The 23760-nt window shown below is 39.7% G+C and overlaps 1 protein-coding gene across 7 annotated transcripts in view; it reads right to left on the reverse strand.

Moving 5' to 3' along the window:
- Positions 1-23760, reverse strand: part of PSD3 (pleckstrin and Sec7 domain containing 3) — a 643022-nt gene that overhangs the window by 320222 nt on the left and 299040 nt on the right. For 6 of the 7 annotated variants that reach the window (XM_046648392.1, XM_046648393.1, XM_046648398.1 and 3 more), the window contains 2 exons: positions 3765-4869; positions 345-743 (listed from right to left, as the gene is read on the reverse strand). In XM_046648392.1, coding sequence (XP_046504348.1) covers positions 345-743; positions 3765-4869 — 1504 coding nt within the window. Of the gene's footprint in view, positions 1-344; positions 744-3764; positions 4870-11857; positions 11983-23760 lie in introns of those variants that run through there. The other variant, XM_046648394.1, reaches the window with a different exon arrangement.

The following is a 23760-nucleotide window of genomic DNA, read 5'->3' on the forward strand; positions in this document are numbered from 1 at the left end:
AAAGCCAAGATCTCAGTGTTCTGCTCACAGCACCACGCCACTGTCACCAAAGCTGCATCCTCGGAGCTACTCATCGCCCACAAGTACCTGTTCAGGATGCAATCTGCATATGGTAATCCAGGAAATACTACCAAATAGAACAACTACAGCTTGCCAATCTGGCAAACCACTAAAGTGTACTCTGCCTGCCCCTAAAACCCAAATTACTTTTTACTCATACCATTCATTTATATCCACAGAAACTGGCCAAATGCTTTCCAAATATATTCCACACTAAGATTTTCTAAAAAAGAAAATGCTACAAAAAACCACCAGCATGAAATTAATGAGAATGGGACTAGTACCTTCCCCAGAAAACAATCTCCGGGGGGGTGCCTTTCATGTGGATGGAGTCACTGGCCTCATTCAGCCCATTGGTGAGCCCACTAGAAGAGGCCATCACTATGCCACCATCTGCTGAGACACTCAGAATGTCTTGCTGTCCTCCCACTGACGTCCTCTCCAGGAAGTGACTGCCTTCTTTAATGCGCTGCTGTATCATTGGAGTGAGGGGCATTTCAAAGCTGAAATAGCTATCAGGCTCTGAGTACAATGTCTCCAAGGACTCCGCACTGTAGTATAAAGAAGTGTTGTCCAAAATGGTTTCAAACTGGGAACTGTATACGTCAGTGGAGTCTTCTGCACCCCCAGGCCCAAGGGTGTCGTCATCTCCTCCCCTAAAGTGCTCTTCTTGCTCAAGAATCCTGGAAAGGAAATAAGAGCCAAGAATTTCAGTATTAGGTTAATTTTTTCTTTTTATTTTTTCCCCTTCAACCATAGAAAATAAGATAACATTCTGTAGAGCTAACACTTGTATTCACTGGCCTTTGTCTTAATATATTTGGGAATATATGAACATATTCGGGTTGAAAAATCTCTTAGCATACAGTGCTACACTACCCTCTAAATAATGTAATATAGTTTCAAACTAGTTTCCTAGTATGTAAATACGACTGGTCCAATGAATATTTGAATAAAATATTAAATTCTCGGCCAACAACTCCAAGTTATTGACAGCTACAGTCATTCTTCATTTTAACAGAAGCAGATTAATATACTGTGTAAACTTAATGAAGTAAAATCACACTAAATTTTCCTCAGTCTATTAATACTTTCTGATTTAAATAAGACCAGATGCCCTCAAGAGGACAAATACGGTAAATTCAAGGGCTGCCCCCTGCTGACAAGAAGGCAGCACTGCAGAGAGATTTTAGGGCCAAAAAAGCAGCCAATGCACGACCTTAAAAAAGTCAACAGACAAGTTTATTGCCAAGGCTGACCAAAACAGGGAAAACCTAGAAACAACTGACAAGTTAATATACAGGGGTGGGGTATTAATTAGTTAATATGTGGCATGTTCCTCACATATTAAAAATGAACATTAGGTTGGGGCCGGCCTGGTGGCGCAGCGGTTAAGTTCACATGTTTCGCTTCAGCGGCCCGGGGTTCACCGGTTCAGATCCCGGGTGCAGACATGGCACCACTTGGCAAGCCATGCTGTGGCAGACGTCCCACATGTAATGTAGACGAAGATGGGCAAGGATGTTAGCTCAGGGCCAGTCTTCCTCAGCAAAAAGAGGAGGATTGGCGGCAGATGTTAGCTCAGGGGTACTCTTCCTCCAAAAAAAAAAATGAACATTAGATTAACTAAGTAAAATTTTAAAACTCAGTAACAGCAAGTAGTCAAGAGTTAGAAAAACATGGAGCTGAATTCTGAATATGCCAATTACTAGCTATGTCACTAGGCAACTTAACCTCTCTGAGCATCAGATTCCCATAAACAGGAATAAAACTACCCCATAAATTATCCATATTCCTAGGTATTACCAGGACTTAATATTCAATAATACAGTTTTCTTTGTTGTTTTTAAATTTCTGAAGGTCTACCATATACGAAATACTATTTTGGGTTTATAACTCCTTAATGGCTTCTCACTGCACTTGGAATAAAATGGAAAGTTCTATGATGAAGCTGCTCCCGATCTCTCCACACTCTGCCCACCACTCTCTCCCAGCTCCTTAAGCTCGAGCCGAACTGGAGGAGTTTCAAATCTTTAAACTTACCCTAAGGTCTTTGCTTTGCACAGCTCCAGGAAGCACATGGAGGCAGGCAATCCACAGGAGGCACAGGCCTCCTGTGCGCATTGTTCCCTCTTCTGGAATATTCTTCCTTCCCATTCTCCACCTGGCTAACTCATATTCATTCCTCAAGTCTCCGCCTAATTATCATTTCCACAGAAAGGCCTTCCCCAAGCCATCAAGTGAATTAGCTTCTCTCCTGCATTCAAATTATTTTTTCTAGTATGTCTCTCTTCTTTCCCTTCACAAAACCCAGTACAAGTTGTGATCCTATAATTATTAATGTGTTTAAATGTTCAGTGGTTATCTTCAGCAGTAAAGTGCATGGGGACAGTGACCAGAGGCCATACCTACTCTGAACATTCCTTTATGCCCAGCATCTAGCGGTGTTAAGGACATAACAGACAATCAAAACTCATTTGTGGAAGGAAAGGAGGGAAGGTGGGAGGGAGGAGACGAGGAATAAATTAATAATCTGCACAAAAGCCAAAGTGCTTATTCCAGAGAGAATATAATTACTGAGCCATGTGCCACATATCGACGCTGCTTTTGAGGGAAGTCTGGAGATTTTATGAGTTGGGGGCAGGGAGTGGGAGTGGAGAGGAGGAGTCCTGCCAGCCATCCTAAAGGAGCAGCATGCTCAGCTGATTTGTTAATTAACTGTAGAGGAAAACGCATTTCCTTACACCAAACAAACCAATAAAACCCTTCAGCCTTGACACAGATGTTCTCCCATATAAACTATAACTTGTGGTGTCATGAGGACTGACGGGAGAAAAGACAGTACAAATTCAAAATAATAGTACACCACAAATGATTTTGCCAAAAGCAGCACTATATGGTCAAACTACAAGCAAAGGAAGTGAAAAAGTAAAACACATGTCTTCCATTTATCCAGGCTCTAAGCTGGTACGGATGTCAGAAATGTATGGCAAGACCAAGAAATACCGTATGATGCCAAGTTTACTTATCAGGGCTATAAACAAAACATACACTACATGTGAGAAGGGATTCTCATGTGAATGCCATGGAACGAGTGAATTATAATCTAGTTCTGGCCTCCTGACCTCCTTTCTAAACCTAGAAAGTTGGGTCAGCCCAAACCCAGAACCTCTGTGCTCAAACATGTAGGTAGGAGGGATGTAGGCACTGGTGTTGCACCCAGAAAACAAGCCTAAGACAGAATGTGATGACTACAGGACATGTCAAAGGAGTCCAAACCCCTTCACATTATTAAGAAAACAAGCCTAAGACAGAATGTGATGACTACAGGATATGTCAAAGGAGTCCAAACCCCTTCACATTATTAAGGATAACTGTGGGGTGTTTTAGTTACCTCAATATTGGAAAACTTGAAACCTGTCAAATATAACAAAATGCCAGAAATGGATTCACAAAGTTTAGTGTTCACAGGCTCTCCATAACTCTGCTTCCTTGGTCTATGCCTAAAGGACAGCTTCATTACAAGCTTACTTTAGGATCTTAGAAACTTGGAAGGAACCTAGCTTACAGTACCTTCTCTTCCCGTCTATGATAACAAGGATCCAGGATATTGTGAGCTGAGTTCTCACAGCCAAGCACAGGATAAGGGTTTCCTATAATCTGCACCAGGCGTCAAAGACAGCAGCACTACTATGGGAGCTCACCTTTCCTGGTCTCTCTCCAGTTCAGGCTTCTTCTCAAGATGTTCTTTGTTTTCCTTTAGGAAGACTTCATCCTCTCCACTCTCAACAAGAGGGGCAGGGGAAAATGTCCCTGAGCTGGCGCCAGGCCTCTCTGAAGGTGCTCTCCAGGTTCCATCCCAAACATTCTCAGTTAAACCAACTGAATTACATAAACGAGCAGATGAGACGAGATGGTCTGGCACTTTGGAAAACTCTTTGCTTTCAAGAGAGGTGGTCCTTTCCAATGATGTCTCATAATCCACAGGATGCCATGTCTCTCCTTTCTCCCCTCCTGTCCACAATATTTCCACCCCCTGAAATCCCACATGTTTGACCCGGCCTGGGCGTCCCGCAGAGCCGCCTCGATCACAGCCCCCTGGGTGCTCTCGCCCCAGATCAGACCTTCTCTCTCTCAAAACACCAACACTGCCCGCAGAGTCGTGGGTTGCTGCTGGGCTCCCCACAGCGGAGACTGGACAAGCTGGCTTCTGCACGTGGAGAGCCACTCTTCTCCCAGTGGTTATCTGGGGAAGCTCTGCCTGAGTTTCTCCAGTTAACAGTACCGTCAGATCCTTCTGGATGCTCAAACACAAACTGTCCTCAGTCATAACTTCAGCTGAGAAAGGTCTATCTGGTGATTTTTCTTGGCCAGCAGAGAACAGTTTGTTGGATCTCTGTACTTTCTGACTGTCAGTGTCCACCTCTTTTTCCACCTGCTGAACTGACAAACTAGAAACAGCATCTTTGTCTAGTACCTTTGTAGCCTGTAATGTTCCTAAAGCTATTCTGGCTTCTGTGGCTTTCAGAGCTGAAATCAAAGAGTCAATGGGTTGTAAACTTTGTTCCTTGAGATGACTTTGAGAGGGGGGCTCTCCAACATCTTTTGGTCCTTCCGTAACACTGTCAAGCCCAGAGTGGTGGCCGGCAAGAAGCTGGACCCCCTGCTGCCCTTGTGGGCAACATGGCAGAGACTCTGCATCAAACTTGAGAGAAGCTCTTAGGCTTTCTCCACTTTCCTCCATGGTCCCATATTCTGGAAATTCATTTGTGACATGTGGTGGGAGTAAAGTGCTTCCTCCATGATCACCTATGAATAGAACAGAATGTACACAATGACTTGTTTTGAACAATAGGTTCCAATGTGTATTAATAAATATCCACACATGTTAGGCACTCAATAATCTTTATTTGATTCTTTCACTGTTTGCTTCCCCCCCACCACCACCCTGCCACACATAACCGTGACAGTGGTCCCTTCCACTTAGCTTACATGAATGTAATCACAAACATTTTGGCACAGAAGGAGGCAATCTAATGACACACGCCATATTTAACCTGGCTTCTGATAAAGTCCTGTACGTGCAACTCAGTTGCTGCATATGCAAAAAGAGATTAAAATAAGGACACATATCACTTCCCAAATACTACTCACGAAGCAGCAACTAAAATATTTATATTGGGCAGAACAACAAATAGCCTATGGTTCAGCCAACAATATCTGTGCAGTGCAACCTCTGAGACAGAGCCTCAGAAAAAAGATACAATCTATTTAAAGTCAGTAAATATTTTTTCAGCCAGAAGCCTACCCTTTATAGCTAGATTTCTATGGGGAAAAAAAATGCTTTCAGGACATCCCTGGAGAATGAGAGTGAAGTCAAAATGGAACAGGAAATTTAACGTGTTGAGAAAAATTTCCAGGATCTCAACTGCAAAAAAATTTAAATGGTATCATATGCAGAATCCCAAAAAATTAAGCACTGAAAACAATAATTAGTATATACTTACTATTTGGGATCAAATTTACAACATTTTCTTATTAAAACGGCAGTGAGAGAAAATAATGAAGACGTTCTGCTGAACAAAAATTTAATTTGGGGCTTTAGGGATAAGAGTTACAGTCATCTCAGCTCCAGCAGCCAATTTCCTTGTGAACTTGGTCTTGGTTACTTTCCATCAGGAAAATCCTACTCTACACCAGAAATGTAGAGTACTCACTTTGACAACTTTATGAAAGAAGACATTTGTTGTTATTGTCATTGTTGCTGCTGTTTTTAAAGCACTGCGAGCTCCAACCTTCCTGTTTAGTGACATATTTGACAAATGTCTGAGTATATACATGGAAACGATATGAAAGACTTGATTCTGCGCATGTAGAAAATAAGGTAACTTGGAAGCATGAGTTAAGCCATAGCATCCCACAGTGTGCAGAATTTGATAAACAGTAATACATCTGAGAGTACATACTGCTTCATATTTCATTTTTAAAATAATTTGAAGTATATTTCTAAAATTAAATTTGAATCAAGTATTGATGGAATTCAAGAAGCACTTCTGTGTGATGGCCTTATTTAAAATACCTTCACGAGACAGAACTAAGAGGATGTGGCTTGCTGAAATCTGAAGAGGAAGCAACTTTTCAAATCCTGGTTTTGAAAAGGAAGACAGTTAAAAACAATAAAGATCCCTCTTCCTAGAATGGCATATTGACATTTTTAATTTTTCAGTAAAGAATGCAATAAAACTTTAAAAATTTTTCCCCTTAAGATTCAGTGGTTTTGTGCAACCATTACCACTATCTAAATTTCCAGAACATTTTCATCACCTCCCTCACAAAAAAAACCCTGTATGCATTAGCTGTCACTGTCCATTACCCTGTCTCCCCAGCCCCTGGTAACTGCCAAGAGACTTTCTGTCATATAAACGGAATCAGACAATACGTGCCATTCTGTGTCTGTCTTTTTTCACTTAGCACAATACTTTCAAGGTTTATCCACATTGCAGCATGTATCAGAATTTCATTCCTTTTTATTGCCAGATAATAAACCATTGTATACATATACTACAGTTTCTTCATCATTCTCCATTCATCAGTTGATGGACATTTGTGTTGTTTCCACTTTTTGGCAATTATAAATAATGAACATTTGTATACAAGTCTTCACGTCTACATTTATTTTCAATTCTCCTGAGTATACACCTATGAGTGGAATTTCTAGGTCATATAGTAATCCTACATTTAATGTTTAGAGAAACTGCCAGTTTTCCAAAGCAACTGCACCATTTTACATTTCTACTAGCAATGTCTAAGAGTTCCATTACTGCCCATCCTTTTTATTATAGCCATCCTGGTGGGTGTGAAATGATATCTCACTGTGGTTTTGATTTGCATTTCCCTAGTGACTAATGATACTGAGCATCTTGTCATGTACTTATTGGCCATTTATATATCTTGTTTAAAGACATATCTATTCAGATCCTTTGCCCATTTTATAATTGGTTTACTTGTCTTTTGTATTATTGAGTTACAAGAGTACATTATATATTCTGGACAGAAGTTCTTTATCAGATATATACTCTGCAAATATTTTCTCCTGTTCTGTGGGTTGTATTTTCCCTTAGTTGATGGTGTCTTTCAAAGCACTAACGTTTTTAATTTTGAGACAATCCACCTTATCGATTTTTTTTCTTTTGGTGCTTGTGCTTTTGGTGTGATATGTAACAAATTATTGTCTAATCCAAGGTCACAAAGATTTATTCCTACATTTTCTTCTAAGAGTTTTACAGTGTTAGCTATTACATTTAGACCTTTGATCGATTTTGAGTTAACCTTTGTATATGGTGTGAAGCAGATATCCAACTTCATTCTTTTGCATGTGCATATCCAGTTGAACCAGCACTATTTCTTGAAAAAACTATTCTTTTCCCCCACTGAACTGTCTTGATACCACTGTAGAAAATCAACTGACCATAAATGTAAAGGCTTATCTCTGGACTTCCAAGTCTATTCCATTGAGCTAGAAGCCTATCTTGTTGCCGGTATAAAACTGTCTAGATTACTGCAGCTTTGCAGAAAGTACCTCAGGAGGTGTGCGTCCTTCTACTCTGTTCTTCCTTCTCCAAGCTGTTTTGGCTGCTCTGGGCCCCTTGCGTTTCCCACGTGAATTTTAGGGTCAGCTTGTCAGACGGCTGAAATTCTGATAGGAACTCGGGTGAACTTGCAGAGTGCCAGCACTGTGACAGTATTACTATTACATCTTTTGATCCATGATCATAGGCTGTGTTTCCATTTATTTAATTTTAATTTCTTTAAACACTTTTATAGTTTTAAATGTACAAGTTTTGCATTATTTTTGTTAAATTTATGCCAAGTATTTTATTCTTTTTTTTTTTTTTCTGCTTTATCTCCTCAAACCCCCCTGTACATAGTCGTATATCTTAGTTGCAGGTCCTTCTAGTTGTGGCATTCTTTTTGATACTATTAAAAGTAGAATTGCTTTTTAATTTCATTTTCAGATTATTCATTGCTAGCATATAGAAATACAATTGGTTACTGAATATTGAACTTAACCTTCCAGAACTTCTTAGTTCTAAAGCTTTTTTGTGGATTCTTTAGGATTTCCTATATACAAGATCATGTCATCTGAAAACAGAGATAATTTTACTTTCTTCTTTCCTATCTGGATGCCTTTTATTTTATCTTATTTTTTTGCCTAATTGCCCTGGCTAGAATCCCCAGTACAACGATGAACAGAAATGGTAAGAGCAGACATCCTCGTTTTGTTCCTAATCTTAGGGGAAAGATTTCAGTCCTTCATCGTTAAGTATGATGTTAGCTGTGGCTTTTTCACAAACGCCCTATACCAAAATGAGGAAGATATCTTCTACTTCTAGGTTTGTTGACTGTTTTTATCATAAAAGGGCATCAAATTTTGTCCAATGCTTTTGCTTTGTGGATTGAGATACTCATGCGGGTTTTATCTTTTATTCTAGTGTGAGAGTACTACGTTAATTGATTTTTATATACTGAACCAGCCTTGCATTCCCAGAATAAATCACATTTGGTCATGGTGTATAATCCTTTTTATATGTTCCCAGATACAGCTTTCTGGTATTTTTGCATCTATATTCATAAGCAATATTGGTCTGTAGTTGTCTTGTATTATCTTTGTTTGGTTTTGGTATTAAGGTAATTAGCTTCACAAAATGAACTGGAAGGTATTCTATATGACATTTGTTTACACTTTTTTTAAAACAGTTTTCATATTTTACACTTTTTTTAGGCTTTTAACAGTTTTCTCTCCCTTAATCATTCAGGGAACTTTAGTTTCTTGGTACTTTGAAGCTATAAATTCATTGTTAATATGCAATGAAAGGAAAAAAAGTGAACAATCCAAAACACTGTTTTTCTTTCTTTAACATACCAAAATAGCTTAAAGTAGTTAGAGAAGTACTTAGTCCACAGTGGGAAATGTTTCCTTTAGATTTTATAATGCTTTTCATTATTTCTCTAAGCTGGAGTAAAAAAACCTCGAGGATCATAGAATATAAAATTTCAAATGTCAAAGGATCTAAGAATTCATTCACCTGACATAAATAGGTGAGAAAACAGGCTCAAAGGAATGAGGTGTACTTCCCAACATGACACAACAAATAAAATCAGAGCTTGTCTACTCTGCTTCTGCTATGACTTATATCCCTCCCCTCCACCATTTTTATTGATAGTGAGGTACCCTAGTACGTGTCTTCACAGAATTGAAAAATCTCCTGAAATGGTGATCCAATGTCCAACCACATTTTCCCACTTCAACTTTTACACGATATTCTTCCTAAACCAAAAATTTATGTTGCTTTCAGTAGTTCCACATTGCCTACAGAATAGTCTAAAGTCCAAACTCCTTATCCAGAAGTTATTAGGAGCCATAATCCACTCCCTCTCTCACTCAACTCCCTTTTCAAATATGTTATACTACCACTTCTTGAACTGATGGAGGCAGGCAGTGCGCGACGACCTTCAGAAGGTTCCTCCAGCATACACTGGAAACAAAGTTCACCACAAACACACTCTGAGCTTTATACTCCTTTGCCTTTGCTCAACCTCTTTTCTCCACATGACATACTTTTTCTTCCCATCTCTACATGATTAGGTTATTCTCATCTTTCCAGACCTAGCTCAAATCCCCTCTCCTTAATTAAGCCTTTCCTTAATCACTAGCCCTTGCAAGAAGTCACCTCTCCTCCTTACAAATGTCAAGAGAATTTTAGCTGTATATTACATATAGTACATATATATGAAATAAATGAACATCTTAGCTCATATTTTAAAGCTCAAAAGGCTACAATTTTTAATCTATCATGAAGTGTTTTAACAAAATTGTCCATAGTGACCACTGAAGCCATATGTATACTTAACACCAAAATATACTACAGTGAAATCCATTCAACAAAAGGAAGAAAAGTTAAACTCTATCAATTAGGAGCCCACTTTGTTCCAACAGTTTAAATTGCCATCTATAAAACAACCACTAAAATAAACACTGGCCCACTGGCCCACAGAGAAGTGACCATAAAGCAATCAAAAAAGGGGCCTCGGGGCCAGCTCGGTGGCGTAGTGTTTGTTAAGTTCATGTGCTCCACTTCAGCAGCCCGGGGTTCACGGGTTCAGACCCCAGGTGTGGACCTACTCATCAAACCATGCTGTGGTGACATCCCACATACAAAATAGAGGAAGACTGGCACAGATGTTAGTTCAGGGCCACTCTTCCTCAAGCAAAAAGAGGAAGATTGGCAACAGATGTTAGCCCAGAGCCAATCTTCCCACCAAAAAAACAAGAAAAAAAAGAAAAGGGGCCTCAAAGCAATTAAATAATTTCTCCACCTCATTTTTAATACTTTTCATTAAAATGAACCTCATAAACTAGACTGCAAAGGCACCAAGTGTGGGCAAATGCTTGTGATGCCTTGATATAACGATCTGGCAACTGAGACAGATGGAAGAGAGAAGGCAATGCACAGCCCTGCATGAGGGGCTCACTGCACAAGTCTAACCATCCTGTTCTAGGGTCATTGTTCTGATAAGTACTATTCTAATAAGTTTTATTTACTTTTAACTAAATAAGAACTGGCATAGACCAAGGGAAATAAATGTTCTATGAGGCTAAATGATTTGACCCAGGTAAATGGAAAGATGTTCAATAAAGTATTTTATGGAAATAAAAGTTAGGACTAGATTCCTGGTCTTCTGTTTCTCAGGAGTAAATTCCAGGGAGAAACTAAGAGGCCTCTGAGTTGCCAGACCTTCACTTCTAATAGCAGTAGTGTTAGCAAACATACTGAAGAATGAAACAATCTTCGTGCTCTACCTTCTGGGTAGACAGAGCCTAGCCACGATGTGTCTCGGGTCACAGCATTCACCAATGGGCTCACTCGGCCCCACATCGAATCTTCCCTCTCAAACAAGGCGCCCCTTTGTTAGACAGCAAAGCAGTGCATTTTTGCTGTTTGCATTTCTTGGCACCACCTGAACTGCCTTTACCAAGAGACAAAACTTCATGAAATATTAATCCTGACTTTTTTTATTTAGAATTTCTCAATTATTACTTCTGTTTAAAAATCAGGACTATTTAGGATAATTTTTTAAAAACACCAAATTCTTTTACATAAGAATTTTTTCCACACCCTTTTAAAACAGGGCCATAGATCCTTTCCATTAAATGCCTATCATTTCCAAAGCTCATTTACTCAATTCAACAAACGTATTAATTACCTGCTATGTGCTGAGCCTAGGGGATTCCAAACTGAATACTGCCAAAGCATGAAAAGTCTGTCCAGCTTATTAGAAAGCTCACCCGGCAGCATGGGAAGGCTGTACGGGGAGAAAGCACAAGCATCAACAGACTCAGGAGCGACAGCACGGCTGCAGGCAACAGCGCGGGGGAGACGGTGAGTGCCCACGCTCGGACAAAAGCAGAGCAGTGGGGCAGAGGGGCAGGATGCTGCCTGCCCTGCACAGTCTCCACACGCGCGGGCACCTCGCGCCTCTGTCCCAGCCCTTGCGAACTTCAACACGCCTCGAGAAGCCACTGCTCAGCCCACGCCAGCTGCTGGGCACTCTCACACCCAACTTGTCAAATCTCCTTAGCCTTCTGTCAGTCTACACCTATCACTAATGTAAGAATCCAACCGAAAACTGAAATAGCTATTTCTCCGCCTCCTTACTGAATTAGTCCTGCCCAAATTTGGTCTGTATCTTTGACAAAGGGATTTGCTAAGTATAAAAAAAGAATTTTAGCACTTACCTAAATATAAACCACACACTAGTAGAATCTGCATTAATAAGATCTCATGGCTTTACTGCATTTATTTCTCCCCTTAAAGGAACGAAAAAGTAGTGTAAAGAGTGTAGGAGGGGAGAGGAAAAAAGAGCTTTTCACCCTCATGTGAAATACAGACACTTTGAGAGGTATCTATTTATATTCCCTCGGGAGTCATCTTTCTCTGACAGGAATCTCATCTGCTGCTTTGGGTATTTGGTCAGATGCTTCACAACTCGTTTCCTGTTGTTCAGTAAAGACGCTTTTCCTGTGATGAAAGAAGCCCGCTGATTTTTTTTTTTTAACATTTTCTTCTCTTGATTTAACACACTGAGAAAGAAATGGGATACTTTTGAATATTAAGATCGATTTCAGGAGTGCTCTGGGTTGTATATTAAATAGCCATCCATTTCTGGAACATAGGGACAGGCTTATAATAAAATGAAATGAAATAAGGAAAAAAAAATTCTTTTAGGGGCTGGCCTGGTGACACAGCGGTTAAGTTCACATGTTCCGCTTTGGCAGCCTGGGGTTCGCCGGTTTGGATCCCGGATGCAGACATGGCACCTCTTGGCATACCAGGCTGTGGTAGGCATCCCACATATAAAGTAGAGGAAGATGGGCATGGATGTTAGCTCAGGGCCAGTCTTCCTCAGCAAAAAAAAGAGGAGGATTGGCAGCAGTTAGCTCAGAGCTAATCTTCCTCAGGAAAAAGAAAATTCTTTTATATCAAACTAAAAAGCTTCTGCACAGCAAAGGAAATCATCAACAAAATTAAAAGGCAACCTACTGAACAGGAGAAAATGCAAAATCATATATCTGCTTTGGGGATAATATCCAAAATATATAAATAACTCATAGAATTCAATAGCAAAAAAACAATCCAATTAAAAAATGGGCAGAAGATCTGAACAGACATTTTTTCAAAGAAGACACACAGATGGCCAACAGGTACATGAAAAGATGCGCAATATCATTCATCATCAGGGAAATGCAAATCAAAACCACAATGAGATATCCCCTCACACCTGTCAGAATTGCCATCTTCAAAAACACAAGAAATAATAAGCGCTGGTGAGGGTATGGAGAAAAGGAAACCCTTCTGGACTGTTGGTGGGAATGTAAATTAGTGCAGCCAATATGGAAAAGAGTATGGAGGTTCCTCAAAAAATTAAAACTAGAATTACCATATGATCCAGCTATTCTACTTCTGGGTATTTATCTGAAGAAAACAAAAACACTAACTGGAAAAGATATCTGCACCTTCGTGTTCACGGCAGCATTACTTACAAAAGGCAAGATATGAAGACAACCTAAGTGTCCTCTGATGGATGAATGGATAAAGAAAATGTGGCATATCTATACAATGGACTATTATTCAGCCATATAAAAGAAGGAAATTTTGCCATTTGCGACAACATGAATGGACTTTGACGGCATCAAGCTAAGTGAAATAAGTCAAACAGAAAAAGACAAATACCATATGATCTCACTTACACGTGGAATCTAAAATAGAAACAAACAAAAAACACCAAGCTCACAGATACAAAGAATAGACGGCTGGTTGCCAGAGGCAGGGGGTAGGGGGTGGGCAAAATGGGTGAAGGGGGTCAAAAGGTACAAACTTCCAGTTATAAAATAAGTCATGAGGATGTAATATACAGTCTGGTGACTGTAGTTAATAATACTGTATTAGATATTTGAAAGTTGCTAATCTTGAAAGTCCTCATCATAAGAAAAAAAATTTTGTAACTATGTATAGTGACAGATGTTAACTAGACTTCTTGAGGTGATCATTTCGCAATATATGCAAATATCAAACCATTGCGTTATACACCTGAAACTAATATAATGTTATATGTCAATTATCTGTCAATAAAAAAACATTTCTTCAAATCATGGGGAACTTAGCCTGCTCCATACAATGGGCTTCAGAAAGACCATGGCCCTTCTAAGAATGATCCTGTTTGAGGACAAGTAAACGAAATGGGTTTTCTTCCACTCTGGCTAGCAAACTCCTTAAAATAAAATAGCTGAAGAAAAGAAAATAATAACAAGAACTATTTGGCAAGTCTACTGCAGACCTGGAAGCTGAAATGTGATGGAAGTAAAAACGTTTATCATGAGGAATTCTGAGCAACAGGATGTACGTTTCCCAAGAGAATATGACTGTCATGTGTAAGCCTAGAGCCTTCAGGAGAACATGATTATGAATACACACAATCTTGAGAGATTGGGCCAGTCATCTTTAGGAAAAGCTTTTTTGTTTGTCTTGTTTAGTTTTTGATGTCACAGAATATAAACTCAAAAAGGCAAGAACAAAAGACACCTAGCATTGGAGATTGGACTGGTGGTTACCATTGGGGAAGGGGGGAGGGGGCAGGGCAATAGGGGTGATTAGGCTCACATGTGAGGGGATGCACTATAATTAGTGTTCAGGTGGTGAACATGATGTACACAGAATTCGAAATATGACGTACATCTGAAAAAAATAAAAGTTTTTAAAAAAAAAGAAAGAAAAAATAGAAAGTCTCAATTTATCATAACTTTAACCCATAATTCAAAGCCCATTCCATAGACACATGTAAACGTGTAGAATTTTAAAACTAAATTTACATATCTAACTATAAGATACAGACACATATGTTGTAATTTTACATAAACGAGATCATAACACCAAAAAAAAAAAAGGCAAGAACTTTATCTGCTTTCTTTACCATTATATCCTCAGAGCCTACAACAACAGTACCTAGCAAAATGGATATATTTGTTGAACCAATGAATAATGTCCAAAAACCAAAAGGATATCATTTAATAGAACCTCAAAACAGAAATAAAAAGAAACCTCCCAAAACAAAAGCAAAATACTCCATGTCAGTGCCACCCGAGTTCTGTCCCCTACTCCCAAGGACAGGCTTGAATAGAAGGCTGGAACATGGGGGTCCCTCCTAACTTCAGAGCAAGCTAATTCTTCCAATTGCCCAGCTAACATTTATTGTGCACCAAGTATGCGGTGAGCACTGAAAAACAGAGCAACAAACAAGGCCAGCGTGACTCTTGCCACCAGGGAGCTTGCAATCAGCACGCCATCTGTATACACTTGTCCACAGCAGACGAAGTGTAGGCAGTGTCAAGCGAAGCGGAGATGATCTCGGCAACAGTTCTAGAAACCAACATGATCCTACATGGGCTATTACTATGAAGCATAAATTTCTCGATTATCTTAGTCTCTAAATGCTATGCTATACAATATGGTAGTTGCAGCCACATATGGGGCTATTTAAATTAATTAAATTGAAAATCTAGTACTCAATCTCATATGTAGCTAGTGGCTACCATATTGCACCACACAGATACAGCACATGTTTCCATGATCACAGAAAATTCTATTTGAAAGCACTGCTCTAGAACCTTCCTACTCAAAGCGTGGCCTTGGGGCAGTAGCATAGGCATCACTGAGGAGCTGGTTAAACACGAAGACTCAGGCGCCCTCCTAGACCTTCCGAATCAGAATCCGTATTTCTGAAAAGATCCCCAGGTGATTTGCACACACATTAAAGTATAAGACCTTCCCCAGAGAACTATAACAACATCTAGAAGTTGTTCTGAACACTTAAATGGCTCCTTTTTATTGTAGAAGATAATCTCAAGAGTTCCCACTTCTTAAAAGAAAGGTCCAGGTGTTAATCACATACGCAACAACTGAAGAACACACACAGTTCCGTTCCCACCAAAAGAAAGGCTTGCTCCTTCTGGTCAGCTGTACCCTCCAATCACCCAAGAGACCTTTCAAGAGAGGAAGAGTGTCGCCTCTACTGTGATAGGACCTCTTCTTTACCTTACGGCTCACAGCAAACTTCTCTCACAATGGATGGTCAATGACTCTACACTTATGCAAAAAGACCACAAAACCCTAAAATTACTGCAAAGGCAAATGAGCATTAGTAAAAGCCTGTACCTTCACATCTGTCCACAGCCCTAAAAAATTACACTGGGACTTAAAGGAAAAGGGCTGAGGGAAAGGGAAGGTTTTTCAATTTTTAAAAACTGGGTCATTTTCCCAGACTTTTAGTGTTCTTCTCATTGGATATATTACTTGTAAAATAAAAATGCCTGGGCAAATTCTCTGATGAGGAACTTCTGAGAGTGCACTAAGGGTCCATAATCTATTTTCCATGAGTAAAATTCAACAAACTCTCAATCCTTGACAAGTCACGGCCAACCCAGTATCACACGTCTTCTCTCCTTTCCATGTAGGTTGTTCATAAGCACAATAACATCCACGGGCCTCTGATTCCTAATGAATATCAGTCAGCCAACACCTTCAAACTTAATCAGTTACCATGATGAAAGAACTATGAATTCTTAAGTTATTTTAACACTGGAAAATTTACAGAAACATGTTTACAGACACACTCCCTCTGACTTGTGAACAAGGAATTCAGTCCCATAGACAGAAGTGTGACTTCTTTGTGCCCTTTAATCTGAAATTTCATAAATCAACAAAAAAAATTGGAAGACAAAAGTCCAATTTACCAAGCAAATGTAAAAAGTAAGCCTTGCAGAGCCAAAAAAATCTCAAATACATTTCACCCATAAGTAGCCATAATCCTTAACTGTGAATAGTAATGATCAGTGTTTTTATGTGTAATAATCAATAAATCCCTCCAGTAACACAGTGATGCATGCATGGTTCAGATTTGCAATGAAATAAAAAAAGTTGTATTAAAAAAAAAGAGAATAATCTAATCCATTTTTACTACGTGACAGAAAATATACTTAGTATAATAAAAATAACAGAAAACGAGTTTGAGTAATCACAATTTACTAAATGAGTAATCTAAGTACGTTATATTTTGGTACACCCTCTTCACCTTAACAAGTCACATTTTGGAGAAGGCTACAGTGCGGAGTTGAGGACGCTGGCTATTGTCTGGTCAATAACAACTCTCTAAAAGCACAGATATTTAAGGCATTTATATGCTGTGAAAACCAGGGAAAGGCCTGCCAAACACTGCACAAGCCATCAGCATGTGCACACAAACAGACTGTTCCATTATCTGGACACACCTTCCCTAAGTGATTAATAGTTACAGCTGTGCTTACTGCGAACTAAATTTCACATGCTAATGATTCTGAACCCAATTTCTCTCATTCAATTCTAATCCCTGGGGAAGTGACACTGGCTTACCATACCAGTCAATTTCAGAGGCAGTTCTGTAAGCTGTGGAGGGACACTGCACACAGAGGTGAAATGAGTGAGGTAAGGACAGCCCACTGATTTTAAACCAAAGTCTCTGCCCGTGCACAGAGCAAGGCTACTCATCATGGAGAAGCAACGCCAAGCTGAAGAGCTGAACTAAAGCAAGCTTTACAATCACTGTTTTTTAAAGCTAGCTTCCTTTTTCCAACAGTAGGTTTCCCTGCTTTTATCCATCATCCACCTCTCATAATTTTTGTTTCTTTTTATATCTACACTTTGTGCTTCTCCTTTCAGCCTTGTTTCTTCCAATCAGAGCTGCTCCTCTGATTTCATCAATTCTATCCATTTTCAACTACTTCTTCTTGTTTAGGAACCCACACTTTCAAAAACCCAGGTTTTTTTTTAATTTTTTTCCAGCTTTATTGAGATATAATTGACATAGAGCATTGCGTAAGTTTAAGGTGTCCAGTGGGTTGATTTGATCCTTACAGACTGCAAAATAATCACCACCATAGCTGTAACAACTCTGTCGTGTCACATAGTTACCATTTCTTTTTTGTGGTGAGAACATTTAAGATCTAGTCTCTTAGCAGCTTCAAAGTATACAACAGAATATTATTAACTATAATTATTATGCTGTACATAGATCCCCAAAACTTATTCGTCTTATAACTGGAAGTTTGCATCTTTTGATCAATAATTCCCCGTTTCCTTCACCCCCAACCCCTGGTAACCACCATTCTATTCTTTGAAAAACCCAATTTTAAAATTTCTCTGATCTTCATTGACTTTTTGTCATTATTTTAAAAAGCAAAAAAAGTTTAAACTTTTAAATAACTCCCAATCTTGCTCACAGCAGCCTCTCTTCTGCTAAAGTTAACATGGGTATGGTAGTGCTAATATAAATTATTATATAAAATATTTTATGAAACCTTTTAATATTTAAGAAATTGAAACTGATGTTTCAAAATACTTATACAATTCTTTTTCTAAAAAATCATGAATGCCAAGCAGCTGAGTTCCTAGCAGTGATGATCAGCTACAGCCGTGGACTTCTAGAAACTGCCGTGTGTCAGACAGAGGGGAGGTGCAGCAGTAAACACCCTCACTCAGCCTTCCGCCTGCAATAAGCTTCAGCTGATCCATATTTGCATTCAGTTGCTTTTATGCTCAATAGGAGACCCACAGTTTTAAGGATTCAAGCTGCAAACTGACATGAGCAATAATTCCAAGCATATCTGAAAATGCAAATTTTACATAAAGTTTAAAGTCAAGTTCCCTGGTGAGAGAGAAATAAATCTTGAATTATTCTAAAAGTGACACTTTCAATGGACAGGAAAAAGACACCCCTGTGTGTAAACTCAGGAGTTAAACATCTATTATAAACCTGTAATAGAGACTACCTCAGCCACAACTACAGTGTTCACAGGACATTCCTGCTGCTATCCTGTGGCTAACCTTGTTCTCTTCTAGGCTATTCAGCCAGAGCCATACTTCTGGCGTGCACATGGAAAGGAGTCTGAGCTCTTTAAGAGAAACTCCTCCCCTATACCCATACAGCGCCACAATATTATGTCCTTATGAAACTACAGGGGTAGCCCGTTTTCCTCTTTCTTTTTATATAATACCATCACAAACAGGGAGCAGAAATATGCTGACAGAATTCTGTGTTCCCAGGAAAGCTCATTCAACAACAACAAAAAAAAGGGAATAAAATTACAGGTAAGAATAATATTCTGCTTTCTATTTAAAAATAAAAATTCTGGAAAATCCAGTGTCAGATGCTAAAATAAACATTCTAGCTTAAAGCCAGGTGAGGTGCTAGGCAAAAGCATTCTAGGGGCAGGTGGCATCATTCTGATGACTGGGAATTAAAAAGCGGTGGCGTGGACATCCCTGAATAGATGCAGTATGCTCTTCTCTATGGCGAGATTCAGACAAACCTGGTCTAGCCCCAGGAGTCTCCTACTGGGATGGTCAAAAGACAAGACTAGTAAGCAAAAGCAGTCAATAATACAGACGGATCATTTCACAGCAGCATTTTACAAGAGAGAGATATATAAAAATCTATTTGCCTGCATAGACCTACAAATAGAGGTTACTCACAGAGATTACTGTAGCTCCAGCAGTTACCCATTGATCATAGAAAATGCCCAGTTCATCAGCTTAACGCTTGAGAAAAGTTAGCTAGAAAGAAGCCAGCTAATTCAAAATCTGCTGTTCCAGTCAACTGGAAGCAAATTAGTTTCAAATTTCCTGGCAGCCCCTTTCGCCCTGCACTGCCCACGGTGATGTCAGTGGAAGCACTCTGAGCACCAGGAGCTAGCTGAGAGGAGCTGCCGCCTCAGCCCTGCTCACAAAGGCTGAGCAGCCTGTGCTCGCGCTCGCTCTCCCTGTCTGCCTCTCGCTCTCTGCCTTGGTAGCTTACCGAAACAACCAACGTGGGGCTTTGCTATATTTGTGAAACTACTTCCAGGGAGATAACTGAGATGACGGGCGTTAGCTTTAATGTAACCATGTCCCCGTGCAGCAGCAAGAACCCGGCAGAGGCTCCGAGAGGACCGTACCATCATTGGTGACATCAGAGGTGGGGCTGTCATCTTAGTATTATGCAGCATTTTCTCTGACAAGAGTGACACGTGAAAGGAGATGGACGCGTTCCCTTTAAAAGGATTTAATTCTTGTGTTATTTAAACAGCAAAGGCAAAAGCAAATATAATGTTGAAAAACTGCTGCAGGAGGATATAAATCCCGCTTCCCTAGTCCTCATCTCACTGTTAAATGACACTGCCTCTCAAGTCATTTTACTGATGACCACATTACCATTCCTGTGATTAAATTAATATTTAATGGGTGATCGATATTACTTGGAAAATGTGACATGAAAAGGATTCAAAGACATTAACATCTGGCTTTAAATACGATGGCATAAACTTACATCACTAATACTACCTTGGATGTATGCAATACCTTTCAACACAACCTCAATGAAAATACTAAATGTAAAACTAATAGTTTTGTGGATGAGAAAAGTGACGTGGAAATCACACAAGATGAACAGCGTAATGTAATACTGGTCCTTAGTCTTGGTAATGGAGGTTAATACAAACATTATAACTCATCTTCTTAACCTTAATATTCCAACCAGTATAGAAAGGAGAGGCCAATATAAAGCAATTGATGGTTATTTTCATTCACTCCTTATACATTTACTGAGTGTCCAATATGTGCTAGAAAATGTGGTGAGTTTAATTTGGAGTTCACTTCTGATAAATAACATAATCAGAATAGAAAGCGTTTCTAAAATCCCTCCTCTGTTCCAGGCCCGGTACCCAGCAGCTTCACTGCACTACCTCAACTCCCTCTGCTAGCGGCCCTGTGGGACAGACACTGTAACTAACCCACTTCACAGGTGAGACCACTGAAGCCCCTGGATTATGAGACTTATCTGAGATCACACAGCTAAAAGTGGCACAGGCAGGATTCAAACACGGGCACCTCGGCTGCCAAGTCCACCCTCTTGACCACTAAGCTACACTGACTCCTGGGAGCTTCCACGTCAAGTAAAAGAATTCTAAAGGAAGAATATGATGTTCAGGATTTAGAACCACAGCAAGCCAAAAATAGCCACCTCTCAAGAAGACTGGCCCAAATATAAGAGGATATATGCAGAGAAAGCAGACCAAGCCAATGGAAGTAACACCCAGGAGTAGAAGTTTAGTGCTGACTACTTGACTGACCTTGGGCCAATGGCTTAAAATCCTTCAGCTTATTTCTGAGTTATAGGTTTTTAAATTATAAAGGAATATAAAAATGTGGTTAAAGCACACAATCTAGATTTGTAATCTGGGCTCCATCACTTTCCAATTATGTCACTATAAGCAAGTTATTTAACCTCCGAGGGGCTCAATTTCCTCCTCCAAAAGAATGAGGAAAACAATGGGGTTGTTCTGAGAATTAAATGAACTATGCATAGAAATATATAAAACACTCAGACTATCAGTTAGTATATAATAAAAGCTCCAGGTTAATCATTATTATTGGTACTATAATCATTACTTTTAGTATTATTGTCACTTTTTTAAACTAAAACTGCCAGCTTCCTCCCTTTTCAAAAACCTCTCCAAGAAGAGCTGCTATTTTTCCAGAGTTGGTTGGAAAAGCAGAAAGGACAACCTTTGTTGGCTTCATACGAACATTAACCCATGCAGGAATCACCAACTCCCTATGAGACGTAAGCTGAAGCTGCTGGCACGTCATCCAAGAAAGGCTCCTTACAAGAGGACGAAACGGGGCATGTACCCTTTGCCCTCCCCAACTTCTTCCTCCCTCTGCCTGGAATATGGAAGAAGGCTGCAGCTGAAGCAGCCATCCTTAACTGTGGGCATCCCATTAGCTGGGGAGGCAAAACAGAAAGAGTTCTCACACCCACCACAGACCTCCTACCCCCATCTTCTTTTACCTTGGAGAGAAATAAAACTTTAGTTCAAGTATTTAACTCAAGTCTTCTATTGTATGCAACTCTCCAAGATCCTAATTGATACATAGTTAAAGGCCACAATTTCCCTATAGTTTCAAAGGCTAACCTGAGCGCTGGGCTATTTATCATGACTTTTACATCATCCGCGCCTGCATCCTCTCCAATGCCAACTCAAAGTCAATGGATGACCCCATGGGAAACAAGAAAAAGCAAAATATACTGCTTCCCAGTACTTGGCAGCTATGCTGTCTTATTACAGACAGAACGGTCAGCGGCCGCTGGGGATGAGGGAGCACAGGAGACGCTCCTCCCATCACCTTCTTCCAAGGCTCCGAACCTGCAAGCTTCTAGGATAACGGTACAGAGAAAAAAGCAAAACTCAAATACACAAATGAGGGTGCTTCACAAAGTTACTGCTATTATAAAGGCTAGGTAATGAGGATGGTCCCCTCAACGGCAACTACGAGTGACCATGAGGAAATAAACATGTCTCGATCACACAAACACCTCATTTCTAAACTTCTAGGATTTCACATTAGGCTTTAACTGACACTATCTTTGTCTGACACCCTAAAACTCACCATTTCAAAAAGTAAAGCACAAAAACAAATTTATTGCATATTCTCTAATCTCTCATGGGCACCATCTCTAAAAGACGTATGTACAGAGACAGCACTTGAGTCCATAACTGGGTTATGTGGAATGATTTCAATCGAAAATGGAACCGGAAAATATGAAATGGAGAATCTCATGCATGTGCCCTCAGAAGATGGGAACCTAACAACCGAGAGGCTGATTTCCCATAAAGGCCTGATTTTCAGAAGACCAAGACCTATCACCTGATCAATGAACACCTGCCGAGAATCTCTCCCCATCCTCAAGCCAATGAACTTACTGCTTGGAGGCCGGCTGTTGCCCCTCTTTACGCTCCTCGTCATAAATACCGTCTACCTCAAACCCTCAATGGACTTGCCTGTAGCTTACCACAGCATGCATTCCAAAACTGCAACTCTTCTGCTATTTCCAAATAAACTCAGTTTTTGGTAATTTGGGCTTGCCTCTTTATTTAGGTTGATAACAGTGGCATCCTGAATTCCTCAATTGTTTTGTTTTGGTTGTTTTTGTTTCTGAAATGTAACCTAATACCACTACCATTATCCTTGAAGGATAGATAATATCATAATATTTGGAGGAGAGAACCATTAAAAAATTCACCACCAACAGTGTTTATACCTTTTCTGTAAAATATAATTGCTTTTCTAGAAATATCCCTGACAGACTGAACCAACAAAAAAGCAGCTAGATTTATGAAATGTACTTTTTCATTCAAATTTAAAGGACTATTTTATAAATAAAAGTAAATCCACCAATTGCAACCAATGTTTTTTAATGAACAAAGTATGAAATTTAAACTATAAAACATAGTGAATGTTAACATCAAGTTTATATTGACTATATTTTCATATTTTCTGTATTGATGGTCTGGCACTTGGGGCTTGAAGAGGCAGCTCCTCCCAGGGTTGGCTGTGACCTGGAAATAGAAAGGACTCCCCTGGGAGCACACTGTTGCTATATAACCAGCCAATCCAGAGTCACACCCCCAACCATCCCCTTCACCAACCTCTCACACTCTAGGACAGTATTTCCCCCACCCTAAATCACCCTAGGGCCTGGTACTGGGCAAGTAGGAACCACCACCAGAGACCAGAACCTGTTCAATTATTCAAACTATCCAGTCCTAAATTTTCTCAGGTACCTACCCTGCCTTACCCAGCCCCTCCCACAAAAACTCCATGGGAGGCCGGGCTAAGCTCTCCCCCGCCCCTCTGCCACCTTCCCTGTGGGACCCTGCAAGTGTGCCGTGTGCCATGCCTCCTTCTTCCTTCATGACAATTATTTCCAAGTCTGTGTGTCTTACCACACCTGACTGAAACAAATCCTGGGTATAAATTTTTTAACAAAGTTTTAAGAGAAATGAATAATTATTCATTAAGAACAAAATTTCAAATCAGTAATGTATTCCTAGACTTTGTTGACACTAGCATGTCCCTTTAGTTTAGAAATGACAAGCTGTAGGTGAAAAATTGTTTGATATAATGTATTATTTCTCAAAAATTTCAAAAAAGTAATATAAACAGGTAAGCAAATTGTTATCCAATTTAGTACGACATTTTAGAATTAAAACTTTTTTACAAATCAATTTTT

Source organism: Equus quagga, chromosome 22 (assembly GCF_021613505.1).
Source record: "Equus quagga isolate Etosha38 chromosome 22, UCLA_HA_Equagga_1.0, whole genome shotgun sequence".
Lineage (NCBI taxonomy): Eukaryota > Metazoa > Chordata > Mammalia > Perissodactyla > Equidae > Equus > Equus quagga.